At 42.0% G+C, this 27498-nt stretch overlaps 2 protein-coding genes across 4 annotated transcripts in view; both read right to left on the reverse strand.

Annotated features, from left to right (window-relative positions):
• Nucleotides 1-59: 59 nt before the first annotated feature.
• The window catches only part of LOC306817596 (voltage-dependent T-type calcium channel subunit alpha-1I-like), a 27927-nt gene continuing 488 nt past the window's right edge, over nucleotides 60-27498 (reverse strand). Inside the window, exons 2-12 of the mRNA XM_079334609.1 lie at nucleotides 6286-6380; nucleotides 6009-6133; nucleotides 5319-5407; nucleotides 5010-5169; nucleotides 4520-4805; nucleotides 3455-3547; nucleotides 3180-3346; nucleotides 2742-2790; nucleotides 2524-2649; nucleotides 2203-2351; nucleotides 60-282 (exon numbers count right to left, since the gene is read on the reverse strand). Coding sequence (XP_079190735.1) covers nucleotides 75-282; nucleotides 2203-2351; nucleotides 2524-2649; nucleotides 2742-2790; nucleotides 3180-3346; nucleotides 3455-3547; nucleotides 4520-4805; nucleotides 5010-5169; nucleotides 5319-5407; nucleotides 6009-6133; nucleotides 6286-6375 — 1542 coding nt within the window. The 5' untranslated portion in view covers nucleotides 6376-6380 and the 3' untranslated portion in view covers nucleotides 60-74. The remainder of the gene's footprint in view (nucleotides 283-2202; nucleotides 2352-2523; nucleotides 2650-2741; nucleotides 2791-3179; nucleotides 3347-3454; nucleotides 3548-4519; nucleotides 4806-5009; nucleotides 5170-5318; nucleotides 5408-6008; nucleotides 6134-6285; nucleotides 6381-27498) is intronic.
• scaf11 (SR-related CTD-associated factor 11) lies at nucleotides 14245-25424 on the reverse strand. Of its 3 annotated transcripts, none has more exons than XM_079335683.1 (15): nucleotides 25212-25424; nucleotides 22395-22441; nucleotides 22132-22277; nucleotides 21676-21759; nucleotides 21405-21484; nucleotides 20014-20090; nucleotides 19885-19922; nucleotides 19705-19778; nucleotides 19351-19476; nucleotides 18698-18798; nucleotides 16266-18452; nucleotides 15851-16173; nucleotides 15592-15765; nucleotides 15364-15483; nucleotides 14245-14787 (listed from the first exon to the last, which is right to left on the reverse strand). In XM_079335683.1, exons 2-15 carry the CDS (start codon nucleotides 22411-22413, stop codon nucleotides 14692-14694), a joined length of 3645 nt encoding a protein of 1214 aa, XP_079191809.1. In that variant the 5' UTR covers nucleotides 22414-22441; nucleotides 25212-25424; the 3' UTR covers nucleotides 14245-14691. The 3 variants fall into 3 exon arrangements, with proteins under 3 accessions (XP_079191809.1, XP_079191810.1, XP_079191808.1); XM_079335684.1 differs by having other exon boundaries at nucleotides 15364-15474; nucleotides 20014-20093; XM_079335682.1 differs by having other exon boundaries at nucleotides 20014-20093.

Genomic DNA, 27498 nt, shown 5'->3' on the forward strand with positions numbered 1-27498 from the left:
GCTCATTATTGTTCATCACTGATGCAGAACAGCGTTTGGTGTTTACTGTCTTCAGACAAGGACAAGGTTAGGGATTATTGTAGTGTGTACGCATGCCTAAAAATGAAGATGAGAAACAGCAGAAGAAGGCAGAGCGAGGCTGCCTGTTGAATAGTCTTCTTCAGCACGAGCAGCTGTCTCTTCAGGTAAGGCAGGGAGTGAAGAAGCCTGACAAGCCGCAGCAGACGCAATAATCGAACAACTTTTAGCTTGCCTTCAGCATGACCAATGACCTCCCACAGACTGAAAAAAAAAGAAAATACATTGGCTCGATAAGTCCTAGTGCTGTGCATTATACAATACCCCAAAAACATTTAATCCTACATCAAACTGAAGAGGCCTCCCTTTATAAAAATGTACAAGAAGCTGTGTGAATCTGTAACTCTTCTGTGCTAAAATATCACACAGGGGAAGTAGTTAAAGTACTAAAAACACACTGTTGAAGTTCCCCACTACAAGTCCTGCATTCAAAGTCCCAGACATGATTTTAAAGTTGACACTTCAAGAACTGAACTGAATAATTGTACAATTTGTGTGAATCAGTTTAAAGTGAGAACATGTTCTAAATAAATTGATTAGTGTAAATGTAAAGCTGTTAAAACATTGTTGCTATTGACACTGTTTATATTTCCTGTTCCCTGTTTTTGAGCTTCTATAACACCTAAGTTTTCCGTCACGACCGTCATGCTTCATCAATCTAATCATTGGATTTGACAAGCTAGTGAAACGTTAGCTATAAGCTATTAGCTATAAGTTGTTTATTAACCTAATATTTGCAAGAACACTGAAAAACATGACTAGAGACTGTAAGGAGCATTAGGGAGAGAGTTCCCGGCGTGATGACGTGTAATGTCTGCAACAGTTAGCTACTCGTTAGCAACCGTTGCAACCGTCATTAGCAACCGCCGTTTAAAGTTCGCATAAAAACTTTAAAATTCACAAGTGGGGTCTTAGCTAACGTAGTTTAGCTCGTCTAACAAAACATCAACCTCTCTTCAGCTTGTGTTAACCACAGACCTTATTTGAGGCGTCTAAGCACAAACCCATTCAAAATCTCCATTGACTTTTAGAGGTTAGAACCACAGCGCTAAAACGCTAACTCACTTCCTGGTTTTAGGACTCAAAACTGCACCAGTCTATACTTATCCTTAAAACATTTCACCAAACACAATTACACTTAAACTATAAAAGGTAGAATGACTAAAATGTGGCACAAATGAATAGGCATTCAAGTCCAATTAAGACCAGATTTTTGAATCAGGGCAGAATTTAAGCCTGATCGTGGAGCATCAGTAGAGCAGTGTACGCAAAGATCTGAGCTTCGAGACGATTCCACAACATGGGAATAATAAGTTAAGTTAAGTTAAGTTAAGTTAAAGTGACTAAATATACTGTACAAGCAAATTGATGTCAAATTGCTGAAAAACAAAACCAAGACACCTCGAGGAAAGGAGAAACGTCCAGTTCTCCTTTTAGACCTGGATATTAAATAGATATAAATCCAAAAGGCCTCTCTCATGAGAGCTTTTTTAATCTGTCTCCATCTATGATTGAACGTTTTATATGATCAATATCTGCAGTTTTTAAAAAACAGCTGCCGTGACGAGCATCTTTAAAATGTAAAGCCATTGGATATTGTGGGTGTCCAGTTTTAAAGGCATTTTTGTGTTCAGCCAGTCTTGCAGTCAGTTTAAGTTTTTATTCTGCCGATGTAAAAACAACCACAAGGACACTCAAGTCTATAGCTCACATGTGAAGTAGTACAATTCATCAAAGACTTAATGTTGAACTCACAACCCAACGTTACATAGCTTAGATAGCTTTTTATCTATCATAGTCAGAGATCATCTGAAACTGATGGTAGGAGCGTCTCTGAGAAAACCGTCACTTTGTAATATTTCCCAATTCTTTTTGATTATTTTTTTGATGTGGTTGGCTCTGCAGCTATACTGTGTCACAAACTATATACATTTGGTAATACTGTTTGAGCAAATAAAGCTTTCGACGTGCATCGTAAATGATAAAGTCGTACAGTGTGAGCTATAACTTCACTGCAATTGCATGCTGAAGTTTAAGAGTAAGTCTAAATCTATAACAGCTGCCATTATTAACACTGGATGGCAGCATTAAAGAGACAAAATCAACAGCATGGAATCATGTTACCTGATGACAACAAGAGAGAAGTCAAAGACGTTATTTCGGTCCTTGAAGTACTCAAACTTGAGAGCCAGCAGCTTTATGATCATCTCCAGAAGAAATATGATGGTGAAGATGATGTTACTGATGCCCAACACATAAGTTAACTCCTGAGGCTGTTGGAGAATAAGGATGATATTAGTGCCTAAATGCAGGTTATTTGATTTGTGCAGTGCAGATGAAATATGTCCTGAATCGAAGGCAAAGACTGACTCATTGTACCAATCTGACATTTAGAGAAGCCCAGAATAGACAGACAGTATCAGGCTACAATAATGACCTCCTCACCTGCCCGTGGTGCTCTATAACCAAGGCGAGAATACTGAGGACCACAGCAAACATGACCAGTCGGTCGAACAGGGTACTTGCAACAATCCTCTGCAGGATTTTCAAGTAGGGTGCCCAGACCTCACCCTAAAAGGGAAGGCAGTCAGTGAAGTGAGCCCAGTCAGTAAGACAACGGTGATACAAGATGTGGTGTTACAGATGTTTCACTATCGTCTCACCAAGGTGTTCTTCCTGTCGTCGCTGCTATCAGGGGAGATCACGTTGTTTCTATTGGAAAAAAGACATCAACATATATGTATATTTATGTAGAAGCCTATGTATGACCGAGTGCCGTTTGTAGGACTGATCTCCATTCAGACATGCAAGTCACGATGGTTTGAGTTTTATTTCTTTTTTAGACCAATCAAAGTATTTTCTTTGGTTCAGAAGGTCTGTAACTTCTCCTTAGGGGTTAGTGTAAAATAAATAAATAAATAAATACACAAGCTTCAGTGTGAACACAGAACAACAAACCCAGAGAACGTTTAACTTTACTGGAACTTTAGAAAGTCATTACTTAACAGCATGGAGGTCGGATATAATTGAAATCTTCTCTGTGAATGTTTAAAATGTTGCATATTACACCTTGAAAGAACTTTTAATATACAGTCACTGACCTGTTGATTTTGGAGAAGCTCTCCAGCACAAAGCACTTGAGTTTGAGAAAAATCTCTGCTATGGTAACAGCGGCAGCGTGTTGCTTTACTGTCTTACTCTGCAAGTTCTCAGAGAACTTGGTGGCGATGACAACTGCGCACACATTCATCATGATGAAGGAGCCCATCTGGTGGGGAACAGAAGCATTTTTGCATGTAAGTAATTTTGCTCTCATTTTGCTGTGTTTTCACATCAACATGTTTAAATGCTGAGAATTTGACAAGTGAGAACTTACAATGGTGACAAATATGAAGAACAGACAATTCCAGAAGGAATGGGTCTCCATGATAAAAAACATGATCTCTGTCCATCCTTGCAGTGTAATGACCTGGAAACAGAGGAATAACATTAAAGATGACATATTATGCAGCCTTCTTGACTTTTTCAAACAGTCCCCTGTGGTCTAAATGAAACATCTGTCAACATCATAACATGCATCAAGCACCAGAGGAGGTTTGTGATCCTGTAGAAACCAGCTCTCTCAGGACGCTCCGTTTTGGTGTGTGTCTGTTTAAATGCAATGAGACCCCTCCTGAGTTTTCCTGGTAGACATTGTTCCTCTGTAGCAAGAATAAAAATGGCGGACCTGTTCAAAAGTTTTGCTCTAGGCTGGAGGTGGAGTTTATGGGTGGAGATACCAGGGGAGGGGAGGGTTGTTTTTTCTTTTTTTTACCAGAATTCAACTTGTGATGTCACAAACACTTTTTTCTGTGTGGTAAGATTTATGCAAACAAAGGACTCTATGGATTTATTTCAAACTTTGTGGGTCAATAGACTCAGGTTACCCAGATAAATGTTTAAAAACACTGTAAAAGTGGATTTTTCATATCTCCCTTGAAAACATGATTACATTGCAACATTTCAAATCATGCTAAAAGATCTTCGTTGAATACATAGTCCACTATCAAACAGTAAAGCAAAGATTTCTCTTAAAGATTCTCTCAAGAATTTCTCTGGAAATCATAAAAGAATAGATTGTGTTTGTGATGTCTTTTTTTTGTTGGTGCAGAGGCACCACCATGCTTCCTTTCCCAGTCTTTGAAACCCCTGGCTCTGAACAGACTATATATAGACAGAAGATACATGAGGATGATGGCAAGAACATCAAGACTCATCAGAGATCCACACATTGACACATGCATATTATTTTGGCATGACACATCCTTCTAAAGTTCAAAAGGTCATAATGTTATACAGTTTAAAAAAGGTTGAAGGATACTTGTTTAGGTACAAGTGAGGTCTTACACTGATATTCCCAACTCACGGTTTTCTTCTATTACACATATTAAACCCCTCTTACCTGGAATATGGCTATCCAGGAGAAGCCAATGTTGTCAAAATTGATGGCTCCCATGTGTGGGTTCTCCGCTCCAGGCCGACAGACGTTGTAGTACTGGTTCCAGTTGACACAGTCACTGAGTGCTGAATGGTTGGGGGCAGCCAATGAGCAGGTCTCTCCGTCCACTTTGTAAGGTGGGATATCACTGCAGCGCTGCATCCCACCTTTGTTGTCAGGCGAACAGATGAAGGGGTGCTTTTCACCGAACTTGGTGAGGTAGAATGGACTCAGTGATACATTGTACTCTCTAAATGAAAAAATACAGACAATAGCTTAAAAACAGTTCACATAAAGCTGCTCTATAAGTAATAGAAGGTCATATCTGTATTTTATTTTATTGTTAATTTTCTGGACAGCTAATAAACACCTGGAGGTCTTTTTTTAGCCCATTCCAGCTCTGACAGTGTTTAACATGTGAAAACTTGAAGAAAAAAAAAAAATATATCCTTACGTAGGAATGTCCTCTCCCAGGAAGCAGCGGTTGCGCAGCTGGCCGCCCCACATCTGGACTCCCAAAACTGAGAAGATGTGAACGACCAGCATATTGAGGAAGAGAACATTTCCCAGCATTGGCAAAGTGTCTGCAAGTACCGCCACCAAAACTTGCATACCTACATAAAATGGAAAGAAAGGAAGAAAAAACCCCACATATGATTAAATGTTTAGGATGAATACCATCAGGGCCCTGTGGGAATCATTTGAGGACCATTGAGTGTTAAGTTATTTTTTTTTTTTTACAGATGTTCAAATATTGACTTACTTGGTATCCTCACACACAGTCGCACAGGCCTGAGAGCTTCAAAAAATCTCCATGAGTAGCCGTAGTGGGCCAAAATAAAATCAATCGCTCTAAAAGGGAGAGTTACATATACAAAAATGAAAAGGTGCACACACCATAATGATGATTATGGTCAAAAAAAATTTTTTAGCATGCCTTATCTTAAAAAAAAATCAAGCAAGTCAGTCAATATATAAGGTCCAAATTCATTTGCTTTGTTCATCCAATTTAAAGCGAAGAACACTTCTGCATTTGTTCTTGAATAATTATAGTGTCTTTAAACTTTGAGTGATGAAGACATTTCACATGATTTTTAGTTGACAGCTATAACAGATAAGAGAGAAACTAGAGATTGAGTTGTAGCAGCGGTGTTGAAGTAAAACAATGTTTGAGTTGGTTGCAATTTTTTCAAATTCTTGTCATTACAATAATTCTTTACATATAGACAAAATAATCAACAACCCTATTGTCATAACCGGGCTTGTAGATAATAGCAAAAGACGAGAGAAGTCCGAATTTTACCAAACAAAAATAACAATCTATTTCGAAAGTCATGCAAAAAAAATTTCTGCAGTGGTGGTCACAGATTTCAGCAGCTGTGCACCACTGCTGCTAGATGCATATAAACACTGAGAGCGTGAGCATGGGAGAGAGGCACAGATAAATACTCACTCTCCACAATTGATGAAGCAATCAAACTTGTTCCAGTAGTCGCGTAGATATCCGGAGATCCCCATGGCAACCATCTTGATGACCATTTCCAGCAAGAATGCTGCAAAGATGACAGTCTCAGAAATCTGGTGATACACAGAATGAGAGAACAGTTGTAAACATACAACAACAACAACAACAACCATGCTCACATACGTTTTCAGTGTGAAGGTTTCTTTACTTTTCTACAACTTCAACAGACAAACCCCTCTATTGATAGGGAAGAGGTCACACTAACCTCCAGGTAGATGTTGTGTTCTTCATGCGGTTTGTACATGCACAGAGTCACACAGGTGAGCAGCACCATCAGAATGGACATATACTCCATCCATGTGCAGGAACAGGTTAAGTTCAAAACAGACAAAGATCAAATTTATAACTTCATTCAACTTTTGGAAAACAGAGGATGAAAGATTTAATTCAAGAGGCACCTAAATGGACCTATGTAGCTGAAGTTGTACAACAACATTTACATCAGGTAAAGTCTACAGGCTACAATGAACGCAGATGGACACAAATAGTGTGATATCAAGTCAAACACATAAGCTATCTGTGTTATTCTTCCTGATATTCAGTCACCCCGGTGGTCAGGTAAGTTTAAACCTTCAGTGGAAGGGAAGGATATGGGCTGTTGTTCATCACCAGACACCAACTTCGAGGTCTGCTTGTTTGTTTCAAGCACAGGAAGACAACAGAAGCCATATGTGGGTAGGGCAGGTTCTCCTCCTGTTGCTCTTCCACTTCCTTTCTTCTCCTTGTATCAGTCATGATGAAACTTCAAGCACAGGCATTGTGAATGAGGGGAGATATAAAGAAAGAAGATCGGATTGAGATAAAGATTAAAAGGTGAAAAGAAGAGAGCGACAAAAAGTAGCAATAGGATAAAAGAATATTTCAAATACAAGTAAGCCTACATCCTTTAAGCATGCATGGTGGACACGATTCTACTATCTTTCGGCACATTATATTTGTTTCCATCAGCCTGTTTTAAGCATAATTTGAGGACGTATGTTGAAAATAAAGTTTTAATTGTGTCATTAATTTTTTGTTAATTAATATAATTTATGGGTTGTTAGGTTTCTGTTGGAAGACACTGTTTAAGCTCACAGTCTTGTTGGACATTAAGCAACATTTGAGGGCAATAAAAAAAAATGTAAAAGGCTTTAACTTTAAGAAATATGGATGAAAGACTAATAATTTGTTAGATAAAAATGTATTTTGATTTCAGAAAATTGTTAAATAAGTCTTGTATCCTCAAATTTTGACTTTTGGGCTTTTTCAATGCAGTTCTATCAGTTTAACATGAAGTAAACTCAAATGTGTCAGTGGAAAACATATTACTCAGCAGCCTATAATAAAATTCATAGCTAAATATCTCTGTGTTTTATAGGGTATGGGGAGCCATTTATTTATTCTGTTTGGGAAATCCCAAGATCCCTGAAGCATGAAGCAACTCAAGTCTGTCTCAAAAGGAACAATTATTAATTATTAAACAACTAATTATAGGCTAATTAATGTATGTCTGTCCAATATTAGTCCAAAAAGAAGATTTAGTTGCATTATTTTTTGTAACGATCATGAATTATTTCTGGTTCTGTAATCTGACACCTCACTGAAAACGAACTACTTATAATCACACAACAGTATGGCCAGTGATAAAAAAAAAACATTCATACATTTCCAAAAATGTCATCACCTGCAGCTGAGAAAATTAAAAAAATAAATAAATCAAAGTATCGGCCTATTAAATGATGTTTAGAATAAAGTCGATAGAAAGACGGCGAGAGAGATTTAACAGTGTATCCATAGTAACGCAGGCTGCTCGACGTCATTTCCGGCTTGCCTTTATAGTAGGTTAGCATCACAATTACCATGAGCTGATTGTTTCTTTTTAAATAAAATGTGCTTTCTTTACAACACTTTCACAGACACTGTCAAGAATACGAGTAGCCTATATGTTCAACACACGGTAGATATTGGAAAGTGGACCATTATCAAACATCGGTAAATAGAAAACATATCTACAGCTTATGGTATATTTAGGTTTAATATATATATTTTTTTTAATTCAAAGTTTGTTGGTCACATTTAAATCCTGAAGCTAACAAATGAGATTAGCCTACCACTATTTTCAAAACAAGCTTCGGCTATATGGATATAAACTCAGCTCTTACAAACAAAGATGAGCATATTTTGTAAATACGTCAAATATTTAGTTAGCCTAACTTTTTGAATTCGTTGGGTAGGATTGCTAACTAATGTAAGTATAATACCCCAAACAATGAGACTATGACTCAATGTTTAGTTGCATACCAGAAGATTTTTGCTAAAAAGAAATTGAAAATATATGAAACAATATCCATGCTTAATAACGAAGGACAAATAAATCACTTACCGGAGGATAAACACGTTGAGCAAATCTTGTCTTTGTGGTTTCCTTCAGTCAGTTTAAATACACAAACTTACAGTACAGTACGAAAATCCTGGTTTGTTTCAGTTTAGAAATGAACAGGGATTTAGAAAGTTGATTAAAAATCAACAAGACTTTTTGTAAAAACATTCTGGAACACTTCAGAAAACATGGAAACCTGCAAAATCAAATAATAACGATATTGTCACAAATCTGTTTATTAACCTAGTCACTGTAATTAAAAAGAGCCTGTAAGGCTACAATGCTTTGGCACTCACACCACTGATTTGTTTGTGCCATTAAAGCTCATTTGAACTTTAACCTAAATAATATTTTTGTTTAAAACTCTGGTAATTCGATACTGTGGACGGTTAGCTTTAATAACATTGATAACATTAGGCTACTTATAATCAATGATTAGCAGTTAACTGCATTCATTAATAGGAACCAGCAACTAGATACCACGATAGTTGCCAGGTATGGGCTAATTATTAAGAGAGTCACAGAATATAAATATCTGGGCATGTTGAACTGACATTCATCTCCCACCTTAAAAAGCGTATAGGAAGACTCAGCATTATTCAAATGTTCTGTAGGAGGAGAGTTGTGGTTGGGCAGAATCAATTGAACCAGTTCGCTTGCCCACTTCCATCACTGGAGCACCTGTTGGTTTGCTAAGATAACTGGTCTCGCCAACTGAGAGGCATCTCAAACAGCTGTGTGGAGGGCCTTTAAAGTGCCTAACCTTCTCTGGTCAAAACGAATACAGACCATTCAGGACCAGAATCTAAACCTAGGAGGAGGACATACTGACTGCGGCTGGGTCTTCAGATGAGCGCCTCAACATGACGTGTCCTTAATGTCTGATGGTATGTTCCTTTCATTAATTAACCGACTACATATATTACATATTGCTCCTTCAAAATAAAATCAGTCCTTTGAAGCCTTTGCTGTGTTCACTTTGACAAAGCCAAAGGCTGTAAATAATGTCGTTTTCAGCACCAAGTTTTCATTTACATTTGATAGTAGGCCATTTTCTCTAAAAGCCTCGGATCTCACTTGACTTCATCTGTCTTTCTTTTCCAATCTCGCCCTGTCTTTCCCTCTTCTCTTTGATTGTTTTTCTCCTACCTTCATGTCATCACTCTCTTCGCCTGCTCCTTCCACCTCTACCTCTTCACTGCTCACTCTCCATCTCTTTCTCCTATTTTTGGTCCCAGAAGCATCAATCATTCAGTTCTTTGCATGGACTTTTTAGCTCAGGGGTTATAAACAAGAGCTATCAGGGTCATCATATTACACCTGATTTAACTTCATTCTTTGTCACACAGCAATAGCTAATGTTATTCATTAACCACATGTTATTTAAGGTAAGCTAAACATGCTTTACATTCTACAGTCTAGTGGTTAGCCCTTTGTACGGAGGCTATAGAACTCCAAACAGGCAGGTTGGGTTGGGAAATCTCTCTCTCACTATGTCACCAAAGTTATTCCACAAATATGGAAATCTGCCTTTGTCCTTCCCATTCTTAAAGGGGGTGACCCCACTATTTTAAATAACTACAGGCCCATCTACAAACTATCTGTGGTGGCCAATCAACTGTCCATGCCCAGAAATTCCTCAAAGACCCCTGACTGAACCTCCACCTGGGACCTGTTTCCAAAAGGGGGATTGGTTTCGCTACACGTGTGTGGGGGGTTACGTCAGGAAAGCAGGAACCTCAAATCTCATCAAATGCATCGAAACATAAATCAATGCAAAAGTTGCATTATGGTGCATATTATTGTTTACTTTGTAATGTCTGAATATTTAAGTGAAACATGTAAACATCTCTCTGAGTCCTGTCTGTCTGCAGTGAGTGAGAAGCAGGAGTTCAGAGAACAGGACAGCCAGTCCTCATGTGTCTGACAGTGAGCTTTATCTCTTTTTTTGCACCCACTTGTATTGTTTGTCCAACTAACAAAAATACCATCAGGGGTTTTTCTGAAAGAGTGAATCATGGAAGTTATATTGGATCTCTTTTTGGTCAGTTTCTTGTAAAATGCTGGCATAATGCTCGATGTTAATTGATACACCCTTTTGTTCTCAACAAAGAATGAGGATACTGGGGAACATTTTAGGTCAAGTAATTCTCCTTTCTGGACAGGTTTGAGCAGCCAGACGACAGCAGGAATCACCTGTGCTTCACTTGCGATTGTCTGTGCATTGATTGGACTCAGCTTTTGGTGTTACAGCAGGTAAGATAATCATCATAATAATGGGAGTAAAGCAAAGAAGGTAGAATTTATTCTGAGATCATCAAGTTAGTTTAACAGTAAGATTATGTAAACTCCTGTATGTTTTCTTATTAATTTAGTAGTTATAATCTCATTCATATTTTTCCCCTTTTTGTAGGAAATCAAAAAGTAAAATCCCATCACAAACAACCGAAGAAGAACTGACACCTATGAGTCCACTTCCATCTGTGCTGCCATTGTAGGGATTATTTTCCATACTGGCGCTATTACAGAGAGGAACTACGATGTGCTCCCGTCTTCATCCCCATTGGGTGAAGATGAAGTGATTTCCTGCACACAGGACTGCTGACACTGTGATTGGCTGAAGAGCCATTTGACATTCTGTGAGCGTTACCAGAGAACACGATGGCTGCATCTATGTGAGACGTTATTTAGAGATTTTCTCAAGACTGTTTTGTTGAGATCATTTCTGGAGGCATTTTGCTTTTCCCTAAGAAAGCTGAAGATCGATAGGAAAGGTAAGGAGAAGAGATGAGGGCAGTTGGAATAAAAACATTAAGTATTTAACCTCAATGGTATGCACTCTGCAACATGAGCTTCCAGGGTGTCCTGATTTTAAGACTCTTGCACTGCACATAATGAGCTTAACTTTTGCAACATGTAACTTGATGATACAACCCGACTGAGGCTGTCAAACTGCTGCTGCATGTTTGGGTATAGAAGTATAAATGGAAATTGGATGAAGTGTCAGACAGCAGGTGTTCAGGAATTTCTCTCATTCATTCATGTGAGAGCAAAGCAAATTAAACTAAATGCCTTATGTCCTGTTGTGGGGCCAACAAAGCACTTGCGGTTTTAACCCGGCTTCCCTACTCCTGTGGATGGGATGACGTGTTGGCCTTCAACATTTCTCTCTCGGGATTATCACTTTTCCTCCCTAACAGTCAATTAGAAACACCACAGCATGAAGAAACTAAAACCAGCATGAGCGCTTTGGCTGTTTGTGATTGGATCATTAAAAGTATGGCATAGCTCATTTTATCCTCAAGATAGTCAACATTTATATATTTAACTGGATCGGATTAAATTACAGGCAATTTTGTATCCAAATATCTTCATAGTTGTAAAAGACTTCACACTTTAACCTTTTCATTTATATACATTTAATCCTGTTAAGAAGCTGCAAAATGTTACTTACCTTGAAACTCTGTAGTGTATTTTACATGCAACATAATGTAATATAAATAAGTATGTGAAGTGTAATTATGCTGCTGAAACATGTGAGCTGTTGGTGGGACAAATGATAACATCAAAGACAATAAAGGGGTCTATTTATGGGGACATTCTTTAAGATTGTAAAAGAGAAACCGTTTGGTAGTAAAATGAGAATAAACCCTTAGGATATATTGGGAGAGATAAGAGGTCACCTCATGGTGACCTGTATAACCTTTTAAGTCATATGTCCTGAGGAACCACAGGGGGTGCAGGAATGTAGGAGATGCACTAAATGAAGTCATAAATGTCCTGGACACTACCTGCAGGAAGGGACAGAGTCGTCTGTACTTCCTGAGAAGGCTGGGGTCCTTCAACATCTGCAAAAAGATGCTGCAGATGTTCTCTATGTCTGTGGTGTCCAGCGTCCTCTTCTACGCTGTGGTGTGCTGGGGAGGAAGCTGCAAGAAGAGGGACGCAGCACGCCTGGACAGACTGGTGAGGAGGGCCGGCTCTGTGGTGGGCACAGAGCTGGACTCACTGGTGACAGTGGCAGAGAAGAGGTCTCTGGACAAAATGCTCTCCATCATGGACAACACACACCACCCTCTGCACAGCACCTTCACCGGGCAGAGGAGCATGTTCAGCGACAGACTGCTGTCACAGTCGTGCTCCACGGACAGACTCAAGAACTCTTTCGTCCCCCTATAGGCCATCAGACTGTACAACACGTCACTGTCACGGCAGGGAAGAAGTGCACGGTGATCCCTGGACTCTTTTTTCACTTTTTTCTCACTCCTCATCTGCACTGCCGACCTCAGAGTCAGCCTCCAGTTGGACACTTTAACGCATATTGATAGTCACCTTACTGAGCACTGGTCACTTTAACGATAATCACCCTAATCATCTGGTTCCACCCTACTGTATTGCTATGCTACATCTGTAAGGGTTGACATGATCACCCTAACTAGGTCAAGTTTCACTCTATTGTCTTCAACACTTAATGCTAATATGCTCCTCAATAGTTGGGTACTTAATTGGCAATCACCCGAATCATCCCTGGTCTCACCTCTTTGTCTTAGGACACTTAATGCAAATCACTGCTCACTGTTTAACCACTGTTTAACGACTGTACTCACACCTCGGGCATAAGCTCAAAGACCTCTGTACATACACCCAGCACACACAGCACACATGCTTCTCTCATGCAAACAGCGCACATGCTTCTCTCATGCAAACAGCGTACATGCTTCTCTCTCCTCACAGGTTAGGTACACCATGCTACATAAGTTTTAAATCTTATGCTAATGCCTTAACTCTCAGTCACATAGGGGCTGCTAAATCTTGTTTGGGGGATTATTGTATAGAGAGGGGAGGGGGGACAGCGGGTGTGTATTGTATTGTAACCGATGTTTTGTACTGTAACCAATGTCTTGTGTCTTGTGTCCTGCCTGTCTGTATACTGCTACTGGATGCCCTGAATTTCCCTCGGGATCAATAAAGTATCTATCTATCTATCTATGTCCTGATGCTTTGACCAACACTGTATAAATACTAGGGTCTTTTCTTTGTTCAGGGGATCACATTTGGCTGGTGACTCTCCCAGGTACCATGGCTAACCTGGACTGATGCTGTTTCTTGACTTTGTAAATAAATTTCTTACATTACAAGCAAGTCAGTGTCAGCGGATATTTCTTCATCATCTACACATCATCGTCAAGGAGAAGAACTTAAGAAACTACAACTCAAAGGCAAGAACGTCTCACTCCTTTATCCAGGGCCTTTTCTGTTCTTCATCAGCAGATTTAACTCATCCAGTCATCTTTGAATCAGATGTTCTGCGAGCGTTTCTTTCCAAGTTGGCTAATGTGTTTAAACTATGAATAAATTGACCTTTCAGAGAACAGCCAGCAAAATAAAATCAAGCAGACAGAGAATGGTGACATCATGATCCCTTCCTTATAGTGTGGAACAAAACAATGGAGATCAAACACTTCCTGTGAAGGACACGGAGCAGATCAGGAAGCAGCTACTTTATTTCACTACTCTCTGGAAACTTTGCAACGTTCATGTTCACCCACGGACATTAATTACACATTCAGGCAGGGGGTGTGGTCAATGTCAGGTCATCTGCCCCTTCCCCCCCGCCGCCGTACATAACACACACACAGCTGATTGATCATTCCACTCAACACCTCCTTAACCAATAAGGGCCCTGATTACAATCGCACACCCGTTTTCAGACCTTCATTGGGCCACAGACCGTTAATAAAGGTAATGCACTGATTTTAAACTAGGCGCTCATTTGAAATATTATATATTTAAAAAAAACGAAAATTGACATTATTCAATCAATAAGCTACGTGATCAGAATGCCATATAGGAGAAATTCATCGTACCAGCCGGCACTCTGCGAGAGGCTCTCCATTACATGAGCTGTCGTCATACACTGAGCGTTGCATCATTAAGTATCAACAGTCCCACCCGCCCGACGCTTGCCCACCCCCCATACAGTAGTTCCCAAGTCACATGTTCTATGCAAAATAAAGGGCTCTTGCATTTCAATTTCTGACCGAGTCATTTTTTTTTCTAACAAAATATGAAAATCTATAGAAAAAAATCTTCATCATTCAGTAAAAGGTAGATATCAAAAAGAAAACGTCGGCTTTTCCGTCCTCTTTCGGTTAGGAGGCCGAATTCCAGCGAGAGGAAATTGCACTTGAGCAGCTGAATGAGTCCGAGGGCATCGGCGTGCCAGCAGCAGCAGGGTGTGGGAGGGGTTCATCATTTCTTGCGGGCGTGCTTGTATTTGTCCACGTAGGCCTTCACCAGGTTGGCTACTTTACTGGCATTCACCTCTCCACTCTTGCTGTGACACACCTGAATAATAAAAAAAAATAAAGATATCAAACTGACGAGCTGATTTAACCAATGGTCCTTAAATTCGACGGGGTCACCGCCCTGTACAGCCACTGTTGGCAGAGCTGCAGTGTAAAGGAAACACTGGTTGTGTCTGAAACCACACATGCAGCATAATGCAAAAAAAAAAACAAATCAGATACTACTCGCTGTCCAGCCGGCTGCTGATAATGAGATCATTTCTGTGGTAAAACGTGCGACCATGGATCAATAATAATGTTAAAGGAGCGACAGCATCCTCGTGGTTAGTGCATTGTGGGAAACAAGGAGTGTACTATATACGTTATGATCCCGCTCACTCAACATGGTGAACAGAGGGTGATTTTAGACAAAGCCACCGACTTTGCTCATCTCTTTTTTTTCTGCAATTTTCTTGTGACGCGATAAACCGTTACAAATCCTAATATTTATCTTTTACGTCTCAGTTGGTGACAGATGAAAAGCATCTCTCTTATTATCACTGACCTGCAGAAGTGCAAGGACAGAAAGCTAGCAGGTTAGCCGCAGGTCAGCGAGAGGGAGGAAAGAGCTGCGTACCTTCTCGACGGCTTTGCGGACAATCTCCTTGTACTCGTCCTTGGTGATTTCCTTCCTTTGGTAATACGGTTTGATGGCTGTCTTCACTTCGTTTATAGCTCTCTCCTGGATCTGTTGTTTCTAAACCAGAAAAGAGGAAATTAGATGACATGAAACACAGATGATAGAACTTCACTAAACTTTTTGAACGATGGCTTCTTGTTTTTTCTCGGCGTGATCGTAGGTGACCTTTTCTTTTTTGGAGCTGTCGGCTTGAGCCCTGTTATGCTGGCCTGGCTGAGTTGTAGAGGATGGTAGCACCTGGCTTTGACCCAGATAAGCCTGGGTCGCCAAGGCAACCCCGGCTTTGGTTGGGGTGGGGAGAAGGCCGGGTTTCCCATAAGCCATCATTGTACTCGCCATCTACGGCAAACCACAGAATAAGTGACGGGGGTTGTAGGATAAGGGATGCGCTAACCGATTAGCCGAGTCTGAAACTAAAGCATACCTGTGTCATGAGTCCATCGGGCTGTGCTGCTGCTGTCTGGCTGCCTTGCTGCATGGGTGGAGGAGGAGGGGGAGGCGGAGGGAGGCCCTGAGTGCCGACGGCGGGGACTTGAAGCAGAGGTACGGCGGGGTGGAGATGAACGGGGACCTGAGGAGGCATGCCGTACGGTGCTGCGGGCTGCAAGCTGACGGGCAGGGCTCCGCGCGGGCCCTGCATCGGGTAGTGATGCTGGAGAACGTTCAGCTGAGGAGGGATCACGTTCATCACGGGCACGGGGGCGTTACCCGGGACCACCTGGGGAGCGGGGTCAGTTTTGGAGGCATCTGGAAAACAAGAAAGACAAAAATAAGAAGCTGTCAGGAAAGAAGGCGGTAGACTTTAACACAGAGCTAAAGTAAAGTCGAACACTCTGTACCTGCTCCTGCTGCCGGCTGCTCCTCCTCTTGTCGGTTCCAGCCTCCTGATCCTCTCTCCCTCTTTGAGTAATAATCCTGGACGTCTGCAGGTAGTTTCCTCCTGACAGCCCAGCTGGATGCAGATGACCAGCCTGACCGATCTCGCATCGAGTCTCCCTGCTCTGTCTCGTTCCTCCGGCCGCCACCGCGGTTTTCGTTGAAGCGGCTGTACGCGTCGTTTCCTGAATTGTTGCCTGTACCTGAGAAGTTGTTCCTTGGCTGCCAGCGGTTTTCAGATGATTCCTCTGACTGGTTGTAGAAGCTACGGTTGCCGCCGCCGCCCCTCCCTGCCCCCCGGCCGCGTTCGAACCCTCCGCGCCCTCGAGGTTCTCCTCTGCTCCCGCGGTTCTCTTCCCAGCGTGAGCCGCCGCTGAAGCCCGCGTCCCGGTTCCTGCCGTCAGCTTCGCCGCGAGTCTTCTCCGTGACCCAGTCGGGATTCTCGGACCAGCCCTGGCGCTCAGGAGAACTTTCTGCGGGGCCGCCATTCTCGAAGCGCCCGGCGCCTCCGAGATTCCTCCTCGCCTCACCACCGGACCCGCCACTCTGCCCGGACCTCCAGCCGCCTCTTCGCTCCTTCCTCTGTGGCGACTGTTCTCTGGAAGACGGACGTTCCGGACTGGGCCCTCGCCTGTACGATCTAGTTCTGGATCGGGACCTGGACCTGGACCTAGATCGGGACCTGGACCTGGAGCGACTCCTGGATCTCCTCCGCCTTCTTTCTCGACTCCGCTCTCTCCTGGAATGGTCCCTCTCAGAGTCTCGGTCCCGGTCTCGTTCTCTGCTGCGAGCTCGGGACGAGCGACTCGAGGGCGGGCTTCCGTCACGTTCTCTGGAGCGTGAGCGTCTGGAGGACTCCCGCTTCGATTCCCTCTTCGGTGACCAGGTAGAGGTCGGGGAGTGGAAGCGAGACCTTCTCTGCCTGCCATTCTTCCTCTCTGGGCTCCCTTCTCTGTCTGGTCGGTCACTGCTGCTCTCATCCTTCGTTTCTTGGTTTGTGGAAACGGGAGGTTCTGCAGGAGCCGGGTCAGGGATCACCTGCGGCGTTTCCGACGCCGGATCGTTCTCGTGCTCGCTGTTCGGTGAACTGCAGTCCATGGGGACCTCTTTAGTATCATCCATGGATGGACTGTCATCCTTGGTTTGATCCACAGAGTTGACGTCTGCTGGAGGCTCCTCTGATCCGAGCGCTTTCGAATCGGCGCCATCAGAAGTCTTTGATTCAGTGACGGGAACATCGTCCTCCGACTCTGCAGCCGACGGTGAAGCCGGTTCTGGAGAATCCTCACACAATTCAGCCTTCACTTCCTTCGAAGAGTCTTCATTGTTTAATTCTTCGGACTCTAGCTCCATGTCGTCGTCCCGCTCAGCCTGCTCATCGGAGCGGGGAGACGGCAGGTTTTCCAGGGGAGCGTTCGGAGACTCAGGCGGTGACGTCCCGTCGTCGGAGTCCTTTCCTGCGGGAGAAACGGGGCTCGCCGGCTCCTCCACGTTCTCCCGCTGTTTGTCCTCTGAGTCTGACTCAGGGCTGTAAGGAGCGGAGTCTGAGTGACAGGACGGGTCGTTGTCTCCCTCGTCTGGTTTCTGTTCATGTTCATGAGATTGTTCCTGAGAGTCGTCACTGTCGTGCGTCAAATCTTTGCTCAGAGATTCAGCAGCTCCTTCCTCATCGGCTGAGCTGTCCTGCTCTTCATTCACATTCTCTTCAGCCGGCTCCTGCTCAGTGTTGTCTTCTTCCTCCGCCTCCTTTTCTATGTCATCTTTCGCCTCTTCTTCTTCTTCTTCCTCCTCCTCCTCGCTTGCTGCCGGGCTGCTGACGACTTCGGGAGACTTCTTTTTCCTCGTCGCTGCTTTCCGTTTGCCACCGGCCTTTCGGTTTGTTACCCGTTTGCCTTTTCTCTTGGCCGGCGCCTGAGCAGCTCTGGCCTGCTTGGCAGGTTGGCCGGCAGACGAGTCCGAATCGGAGGAAGGAGACTTTGGCGGTGACGGATCTGACGCGGGAGCTTCTTCCTGGGATTTGCTGTTCCGTCCGGACCTCCTGGCTGCTCGCGTCTCGGGCTCTTTGGTGGGAGCTTTGGAGGTTGAAGCGCGACCGCCTCGCTTCTCTCCTCCTTTAGGACACGTGATAGCGCACACAACACCCTGAAACACTGAGAGAGAAACAGTGTCTTTATGTCTCTGAGGAGCTGCGCGCGCGCGTGTGTGTGTGTGTATTCAACATTCATAGAGAACAATCGATGTGCAAGTCAATGAAATTGTTTGTCATCATTTTGAGGTTTTCTCTCAGTTTTTTTGGACTGCTTTAAAACCTTTTTACTGTTGAAGAAAAGCCATTTTTAATGAACACAAAGTTTAATTTATTAAATATTAATAACATTGAACCTGTCAGACTCACCAAAATGAGCGGGGCCGAACAGTGAAGTGGAGGTGACGGGAGACGAGGGAACTCTGAATGAGAATGGAGTGTGGTTCCAACCAGCAGGATGGACACTTTGCCTTCAGAGAAAAAACAAACAAAAACAAACTATGAAACGGGACGACATCTGAGGTCGAAGGTAAAATGCTGTCCGTTACGTTCTTAACACTGAAACCACGTCAAAAGGCAAGGGGGGGGGGGTATTTATAAAGCGGCTACGGCGACTCGTCAATTTAAAGTGTTTGGACAAAAGACGTCAAAAGCATCACGACAAACAGGAAAAGAAACGTTAAATAATAAACTATTTTAAAGGAGCAGTGTGTTATTGTGACACCTAGTGTTTTAAACAGGTACTGCAGCCCAAATTTAAAACATTGGGAGAGGGCTGTCTCCTCCCCAGAGTCGACACTCATGCAGGTTGCTGTGTCACTGAAGCTTCAGTGTTTAGCCAGCTCTGCATCCGCCTTGAAACTTTTCTCTATTCATCTCTGTTTGATTCCTTAACAAGTTTAAATACCCAGATATACTGCATGTATCTACTAGTGGTAGAGAAATGCGCCTTCTCCGTTTCCACTCATACGAGACTAGATAAAGTAGAACGGTTCACGACAGAAACAGTTCGGCTTTCTGACCTTGAGACTCCGTCAGCAGTGATGGGAGCAGCCGGTGAAAACCACGGGCAATGTTGCGTCTGGACTCTGCACTGTTTGAAGATGCTATCACACGGGACGTCCTCTGTTACCCAAACCGGCTCTGCACTGCAGGAGGAGGAACACAAGAGTTACTGATGACGCCCTTCCCAAATGTTAAGACTTACTAAGTTAAACCAACTAAAACCCTTTCAAAATAAAAGCCAACCACGTATAACTGTTGATCATTTGACAGTGGGAAAACACTTCTTTAAGCTAGCCAACTGCTATATAATCCATGAATCCTCAGGTAATGTTGATCCATGATAATTCGTCAAATAGCGGAGCGTGTCTTACATGTCCTGAGTCGATGTCGTTGTCAGTGAGACACACGGAGAGGGCGACCAAGCACAGCACTCTGTTCCTCTCACCTGGAAAAAAAAAAAAAACATCAAACATGGATGAAACAATGAACTTAGGGAAGACCAAACGCAGAAAAACATTGATGAGAAAAAGAGATGGGAACAATTCAAACACCTTTTTTCTGCTCAGTGAGGACGGGTCGTCATCGTTACCTGGAAAACAAAGTCAGACTGTAAAACGTGTTGACAGAGCAGGTAACTTGTGAATATCTCTGAACGGAGAGCACTGGGGGTTTTTTCTTACATTTTCTCACAAGTCCTTTTGTTTTGGTGTCGGCCTTCCTCTCCACCTTTTGCCGTCTTAATCGTCTTGCAGGCTTACTTCTGAAAACAAACATTTGATTAGAAATCCGAAGTTTACACCCAAACTGATTTATTCAAAAATGATACAAGGAACTTATTCCAAGCGTCCTTTAGTTTACAAGAAGCCTCAGAGTCGACACGAAGGAGATCAACAGAGAAAATGACTGCGACTTCACTGATTCTGTGACTGATTTCGAGTCGTTCAGGTCAGATTTGACCCACTCAAGGCAAGCTTAACCCTCAAAGTCCAGTTTAGTGTGGGTGCTCCAGTCCGTGCTCAAGTTGTACACTTCCTTGGCCTTACAGTTCATGCACAAAGATAAGCCCCGTTTCCTCAGTGCAGTCCGGCTCGGTTCGTCTCTGCATAAACTAGTTTCCATAGACTAACCTGGGAAAGAATCCCAAATAACCGATCCGTACCGTCCCACTTTTTGGGACCCTTCCATTGGGGTGCCAAGAGCTAAACACTGCAGTGTGTTGATTGGTTGAAAGAATCGTCACTTTCTGTCTGACAACAGTAAACAAAACTCTGCCATCTTTAAACCATTGACTATAATACACAGCTGATTGTTTACATCTGTATTTCTCCTCGCGGCACACAGCCTTCTCTGAAACAAAGCTTGATTGAGTTTTTATAATAAAGATCAACAGGCCAATGACAAAGTGGATGAACTGCTGGATGTCTTGGTTTTGTTTGTGTAGTGTTTTTTTCCTTTATTGAATTTATTAGTTAGCGGTTAGCAGTTAGCTGCTATCATATGACGCTATTTACGTCGCGGCTATCGTCATCCGGCTTACACGCCACCTACCAAATTATTATTATTACTATTATTTTTTCATGATTTTGCGTCTGCCTGTCTCACAAACAAAGAAATCTTCATGATCACGTAAAGCTGTTCAAAAAAGGTAACCGTGCTCAGGCCCAGTTAGTCCTGGAGCAGCGTGAGTTCAGGCCAGCGGGGGACAATCATATTTCAGAACAGTACGGATAATTCTGCCTGGTGCGAGTGAACCCAAAAACATTGTGTACCCGTGCTTGTGCTCGTACCAGGGTAAGAATCACCTGCACTATTCAGACAAACTGGACTCTCTGGTGGGCCGAGAGTCAGTGCCTCTTTAAATTGGATTTCTGATTGTGGGGCAGTGATCTCTCCAGAATAGACTTTTGTCAAAGTGGATAATAAGTTTCCAATATTAGAGAGCATGTTCACTGTGAAATTAAAGTTAGCTCGTTTTAATGTTTTGGTGTCTGACTCCAGAGACAGAACTGAACACATAAACAGTTCAGTTACACAAACAGGCGTGAAAGTGTTCAAACAGTCTGGCGTTTACTTGAGACAGTCTTTCTGAAGAGGGTTTCTACAGCAGCAACTGTCAGCTTCAGGCGGAGTCGCTCGCTTCTTCACAGGAACCTTTTACGACAAAGACAGAAGGACATTAAACTTTACTGCAAACATTTGCATAATAAAAAAAAACTGATTTCAGGCTTTTAGAGAGAAAAGCTGTGGCTGTAGGCTGAGGGCAGACTGTGGAGCAGCTCACTCTCCTCGAGGTTACAGAGATAAATTAAAAGCAGGACGGCGACAGATTCAAACAGACAAACCTGCACACAGCTGAGATTCCCGTCCCATCTGTAAACATTAGTGAAAGGTCTCCTGTCCACCGGGCAGGAGGGAGCCATCTGCAACTAACAAGAGAACACAAAACATCTGAACAAACAGGCATAAAATGAACACACAATAATAATAATAATAATAATAATAATAATAATAATAATACAGAAGGTCTAAAGGCCCTGAATGCTACTGCTACGTCAGGATACAACTGCTTTGATTGGCAGAGTCTTTGATCAATGAGCTTAAAATGTGGACGGCTATTTTGAGCATCAGTCTCTGTCAATTCTATCTTTAAACATTTTCATGACTTCTTTTTGAAAAACATCCGATGGGAACAAACTGCTCATTTTCATACGTGAAAGCCCATGTTGCCAGTTCGCTTCGTCTAAAGAAAACTACCACGCCAGAACTTGTAAACCTAACACGGCAGAGTGGAGCATCACCTCTGCCCATGTCAGGAGGCATCTGAGGCAGAAGACGTGGCAGCAGCTGTCGGGCATGGCGAGCTCGCCTCCAGCCAGGACGCCCAGGCAGATAGGACACCGCTCTGCCTCGTCAGGGTCGCTCCCATCAGGCGGGCCCTGACCACCTAAACCCACGGGACAGACAATCAACCGTTAAAGTTTCTTTGTGACTCCAGGCTTCATTTAGACTAAGGATTAGTGTGTGTGTGTGTGTGTGTGTGTGTGTGTGTGTAAAGTCTCACCACTTCCTGCTCCAGTCATGTCCCCCCCCCGCCTGTCCGGCTCACCACTGCAACACAGAGAAGAGAGACGATCAGGAGGATTCGTTTTGCCTTATGTTCCTGTATTCTGTTAAGATTCAATGTTGGGAACAAGACAGCACCAACGTGTTCTTTGTCCACTGCTGTTATGTCCTGCGTGTATAAACCGGAACGTCCTGCTAAAGATGATTAAAGAATCGATCTACGTTTGACCTAAAAAGCGTAATGAAAGGTTTTTCTGGAGCTCCACCTGAAAGTATCGATGTGGTTCTTTTTCTTCCTGTTTGCTCTGAATCCAAAAAGCAGAGATTTTTGTTTCAGCCTTTGTTTACACCGTTTCAATCTGACGGCACCGACATGAATCCATGTTCATCATGGATGGTTTTGTTGCAATAACCATGAAAGAGATGAACTGGGCAGCCATGATTCATGGCCGATAATCATTTTAGTTGAGCAGAGTTTCTGTTTGTGAACTCTACGATGCAACGGCACCACGCACGCATCTGGTTTGATAGAATGAGCTCAGTGTGAAATCAATCGAGGACAGATGTTGCACAGTTGTGACCCTTGAGCTCGAATCCTACAGCACTACGAAGCCGCCATTAGCAAAAAAACTGTGCTAACCCATCGGATTCAGACAGGAACCGTGACAGTGAGAAAGTGTCACCCAGAGAGATGACACCCAAAAATGAGGAGTTCAAATTCATTCGATAAATAAAGTCTCAACAATTGTGTAGAAAACTTCCCTCGGGATCAATAATGTGTCTGCCTGTCAACGGTGACACGCTTTGAATGTGGGCTGGAGCACGCAAAGGAAGAGGGAGACAGAGGGACGTGATTGGCTCGTCACTTTGGTTCCTCGGGTGCAGACAGACTGAACTGCTACAGATGACCAATGTTCTTTGTTCCTTTGTATACGAATTCTTTCATTTCTGTCAGAACTTAAAAACTATTTCACCTAAAGTCTAAAAAACGTGTGTTGCATGATGCAAATACGGATATTGTTTAAAAATATAAAGAACAGCAGATTACGATTAATAAACGATTATTTAGGTTTTTTTGCCCCGATAGTTTGGAGACATGGTCTCTACTGTTAATATGCTCAACTATTAAAGCTGGGACATTGTTTCTAATGAAGTGATGAGTGCGATGAACTATTCTGTCGTTATTCATTGAACATTTCAAACTCAAATGAAAGCCTAAAATTAAAACAACTATTTACTTTTATAGCTGAAACTAACTCCTGAAACTAACTCCTCTAAAACAGAAGGAAAATAAATGACTGGCATTTCTTGCAAACAGTTTTTTTTTTACATTTGACTTCTGTTTATTCGACGTCATCTTCCCTCAACACAAAATGTGTTCAATTACTTCCATGTCACGGATTGGACAAGTCGCCACGAGCCCTGAAAATAATTGACATGGGTAATAATTAGTAGTCTCCCGATCCGATGTTGATATCGGTCCAATATCAGCCAAAAAACAAGCATCGGATTTCATTATGATTATTATTAATTTATTTTAAATCTCTGATACAAGTTCTCCGATAAGCAGACCATTTTCCGTCTACTGACAGTAAAAAAAAACTGAAGTGAACTTTAAAAGTATGATTTGTTTTTATTGGATTTAATGAGATTATTTTTCAGGGTCTTCTAATTTTTTTTTTCCATGTATTTGATCCAATTGTATAATACTGTTATGTTGACAGGTTAACATTGATGTAACTAATTGGTTAATAATAAATGGGACAGTGTTTCTCGTTTCGTGACTGTTCTCACTTGATCCTTTTATAACATTCAACACGACAAAATAAGTCATAAAAGTAAGATTTGTGCTGATATCGGATCGGTATCTGTATTGGCCAAAACTCAAGGCTGCAATATAAAATTTGTATCAGGACATCTCTAATAATAATTCTTTATTGCTGGTTTGGTTATTAAAGTTATCGTGTTATTAAAGTGTGTTATCGCACATCGTTTTCTGCACTTTTTCGTAAAGTTAATGTTAGAAGTGAAAGATGTTTTTCATGATCTCATGGGTCACTGTGATATGAAACAGGATTTAAGTGAAGTGTCTCCTGTTACTCAATGTGGTTAATATACAGAAATCAGTTGTTGAACATTGTTGTTGACTTTCAGGATGTTTGTGGTCAGATGTCACTCCTAATCATCTCACCTCTCTGAAACTGAGCAGGAGATTTAAAACATCTGAAAGAACAACCAACACTGTCACTATGATGAACTTAAATGTTTAAAGAAATGGCTAAGATCTGAACTTTGGTGGTGCATATAAACCTTTAACTTTAATTCATAAATAAGTCAAACAGCTCGGATCATTTGATTCTCAGCTGGTAGTTTAATAGTTGATAAGCTCTCCGTCAGAGTAAACCAGGATGCTGAGTAACATCAAACTGTGTCTCCAGTGTGACTAAACAGCAGATGAGTTGGCACGCAGGCACTTGTAAGAGCTTGCTGCTGTTTGAAGCCGATAGGGCCCTCTTCATGGAGACAACACACATTTGAACAACACTGCTGCTTAGCCAGGCAGCTAATGCTAACTCAAAACATAGCTACCTGAGAGTTAGCTGTGTGTTGTTAGCACCGCAGCATATTCCACTAAATGGTGTTTAATATTAGCCATGGTGATTGTACTGAAGGTCACAAGTTAGCTATGCTTGCTAACATCAAGCCGAATGCTAACTAGCCGATTTGAATAACAGCACCTGCTTACGTCGCTTTTAGCCTGCTAGCAGTTAGCACTAGTTAGCTAGTTGTTGTTGTTATTGTTGTTGTGACTCACCGTTAAGTGCTGCTGCAGCTGGTCCGCACCGAGGAAACTGTTTTTTAAGTGTCCAAATTCCCGCTATAAAATGCCGACGAATCGTTCAGTCCGGGAAATGTTTTTGGCTAAAAACGGAGCGAAGCTTTCAGAAAGTCCCAGCCACATGTCTCGCAGTCTGGCTGAGAGTTGGTGCAGCTGGCGCCCCCTGCTGGAACCGCCGAGCATGACAGGGTCGAGTGTCTTAATCCGTCTAAAAGCATTCAGACCACTTAAAAACCTCAAAACAGAAAACAGCAACAGGTTTAAAAAGTAAAAACGTACTGTATTCACTTTGCTAAAATGCTGAGGTGCTTGTAGATAATCAACTGCTTTCAGGGTTTTGCTGTTTTAGCAGTGAAGCAGTTTATTTCATAGCTTCGACTCCCTCTTATCATGTTTATTAGTGTTTTGGTTTTTCTCTTTAGATTTATGTTATTGTCTAGCTTGTATGAACTTCTGTTGTTTTTATCTATTCTTGTTTGTTTTGATTAATTTTAATTGCTTATCAATTGTCTTATATTCTTGTTGGTTAATGTTACTCCGGGGGGTCTTTTTATGATGTTGGGGGGGTTTCAGTTCAGGTTCTTTACAGTTAGGTTTTGCAAACATTTTCAACGGGGGCTCTGACAAAAGGGGTGGCATGAAGTTTGTGTGCACAAACATATGAATAAATAGCGTTTTGAATCATTTCTTAACAATAAAAGTTACACAAAAGAGTAACAACACAAACTTTTTCTTAGCTTAAGATGTACTATATGTCAAATGTAAAGTAATTATGAATGACAATGAGCTAATGTCAAAAAGTAATTTATTATTTATTACCAACATTTTCACAGGAATATTAAATGTGATTTTGCTGATTTTTGTGCTGAAGTTTGCTAACAAATGTATGGACTCATTCCTCTCCTGTGCACCTGTGTTATGAAATCAATGTGTAGAGGTTTTTTTTCTACAATCTAAATTACACATTAAGAAATATGAAGCATTACATGCTAAAATCTATTCAATATTTAAGCAGCCTGCACCACAGCCTCTGACAAGGCGAAAGTCCACGGTTCATCATTATAAAGGATTGTGGGGTTGAGATTGCCAGGGTGCCCCTCGGGACATGCCCCTGTTCTTACTAAGCATCTGCAGGTGTTACAACACTTTATAAGCCCTTGTTGTGAGAGTGCTACACAAATGCAGTTATAGTTTTTAACACATGTATTTGATCATGAGGTTGGGGAATTATCATTTATTTATATATGGGGATAAATTGTACGGAATGGAAACCCTGAAAATGAGAAGAGAAACTTTTACATTTATAGTTTTCTGAATGTGTTCCCTTCACCAATTTATAAAACTGGATAAACAGTTAACACATTTACCTCGAGGCTCACTGTAACAACTAATCCAGTGTTATCATCCTCTAAGCCGCAGAGTGTTGGATAAACTGTCATCTCAAGTGGCTGTTGAGTACAAACCTGAATTTCAAAAGTTTCCAGACAATTTTATTAAGTTGTTATTTTATTCTATAGAAACACATATGGCAGGGGAAACCCTGTATTCATGAGTCATATCAGAGCGTGTGCTAAATAAAAGAAGTGTGAAAAGGCGCCAGTGTCCTTAATATTCAGCTCTCAGTTTTCATGGTTGGTAGTCAGGACTTCAAACAGCCCTCTTGTCTGATGGAACCTAATAAGCTCCATTTGCTGCCTTACTTTATCCTTTTGTTCTGTTTAACCACTGGACGTTTCTCCTTTGGTGCGTTTCTTTCAACATAATTGAATTCTTAATGACTTTTCAGAGCGCTTCACTTCCCACAGCTAACAGAAACACACTATGTTCACCAACACACTGTATACAGTGTCACTTCTTGTTAGTGTGTGTAGTGAGCTCCTTATGTTCGTTTGTTTTTGATCACTGCTGAGCCTCTGTACATGGCGCCCCAGTGCTGAATAGTTGTGTGCTTCTGATTCAATCAAAAGTATTCAAGTGTTCAAATCTGGGCTCAAAAATCGCTTCAAGGCCCAATAAAATGTTGCATTTGATTTAGACGTGGTATTTATTTCACAACCCTTTGATATTCTGGCTTGGAAAAGCATGTGTTACAACTAAAGTTAATTCTATACAGTCGTCACACTGAGTCATCATGTTAGACATTAAATCAACACGCACATCGGAATGACTCGGAAACAGAGGCGCTGCTGCAGGCAGCTGCTTTGAGCACCCAGGCCAGCAGTGTTTATGTGCTGAGCTGTGTGGAACTGATGCTCTTTTACAA

This window comes from Symphodus melops (genome assembly GCF_947650265.1).
Source record: "Symphodus melops genome assembly, chromosome: 22".
In the NCBI taxonomy this organism is placed as follows: Eukaryota; Metazoa; Chordata; class Actinopteri; order Labriformes; family Labridae; genus Symphodus; species Symphodus melops.

Bases quoted from the DNA above. Each gene is read 5' to 3' on its own strand.
- scaf11 (XM_079335682.1), bottom strand. The intron at 21,485-21,675 runs GTTTGTCTGTTT...TTGTCGTAAAAG, and splicing joins GGAATCTCAGCTGTGTGCAG to GTTCCTGTGAAGAAGCGAGC. The intron at 14,788-15,363 runs GTACGCAGCTCT...TTTATTATTCAG, and splicing joins TCCGCAAAGCCGTCGAGAAG to GTGTGTCACAGCAAGAGTGG.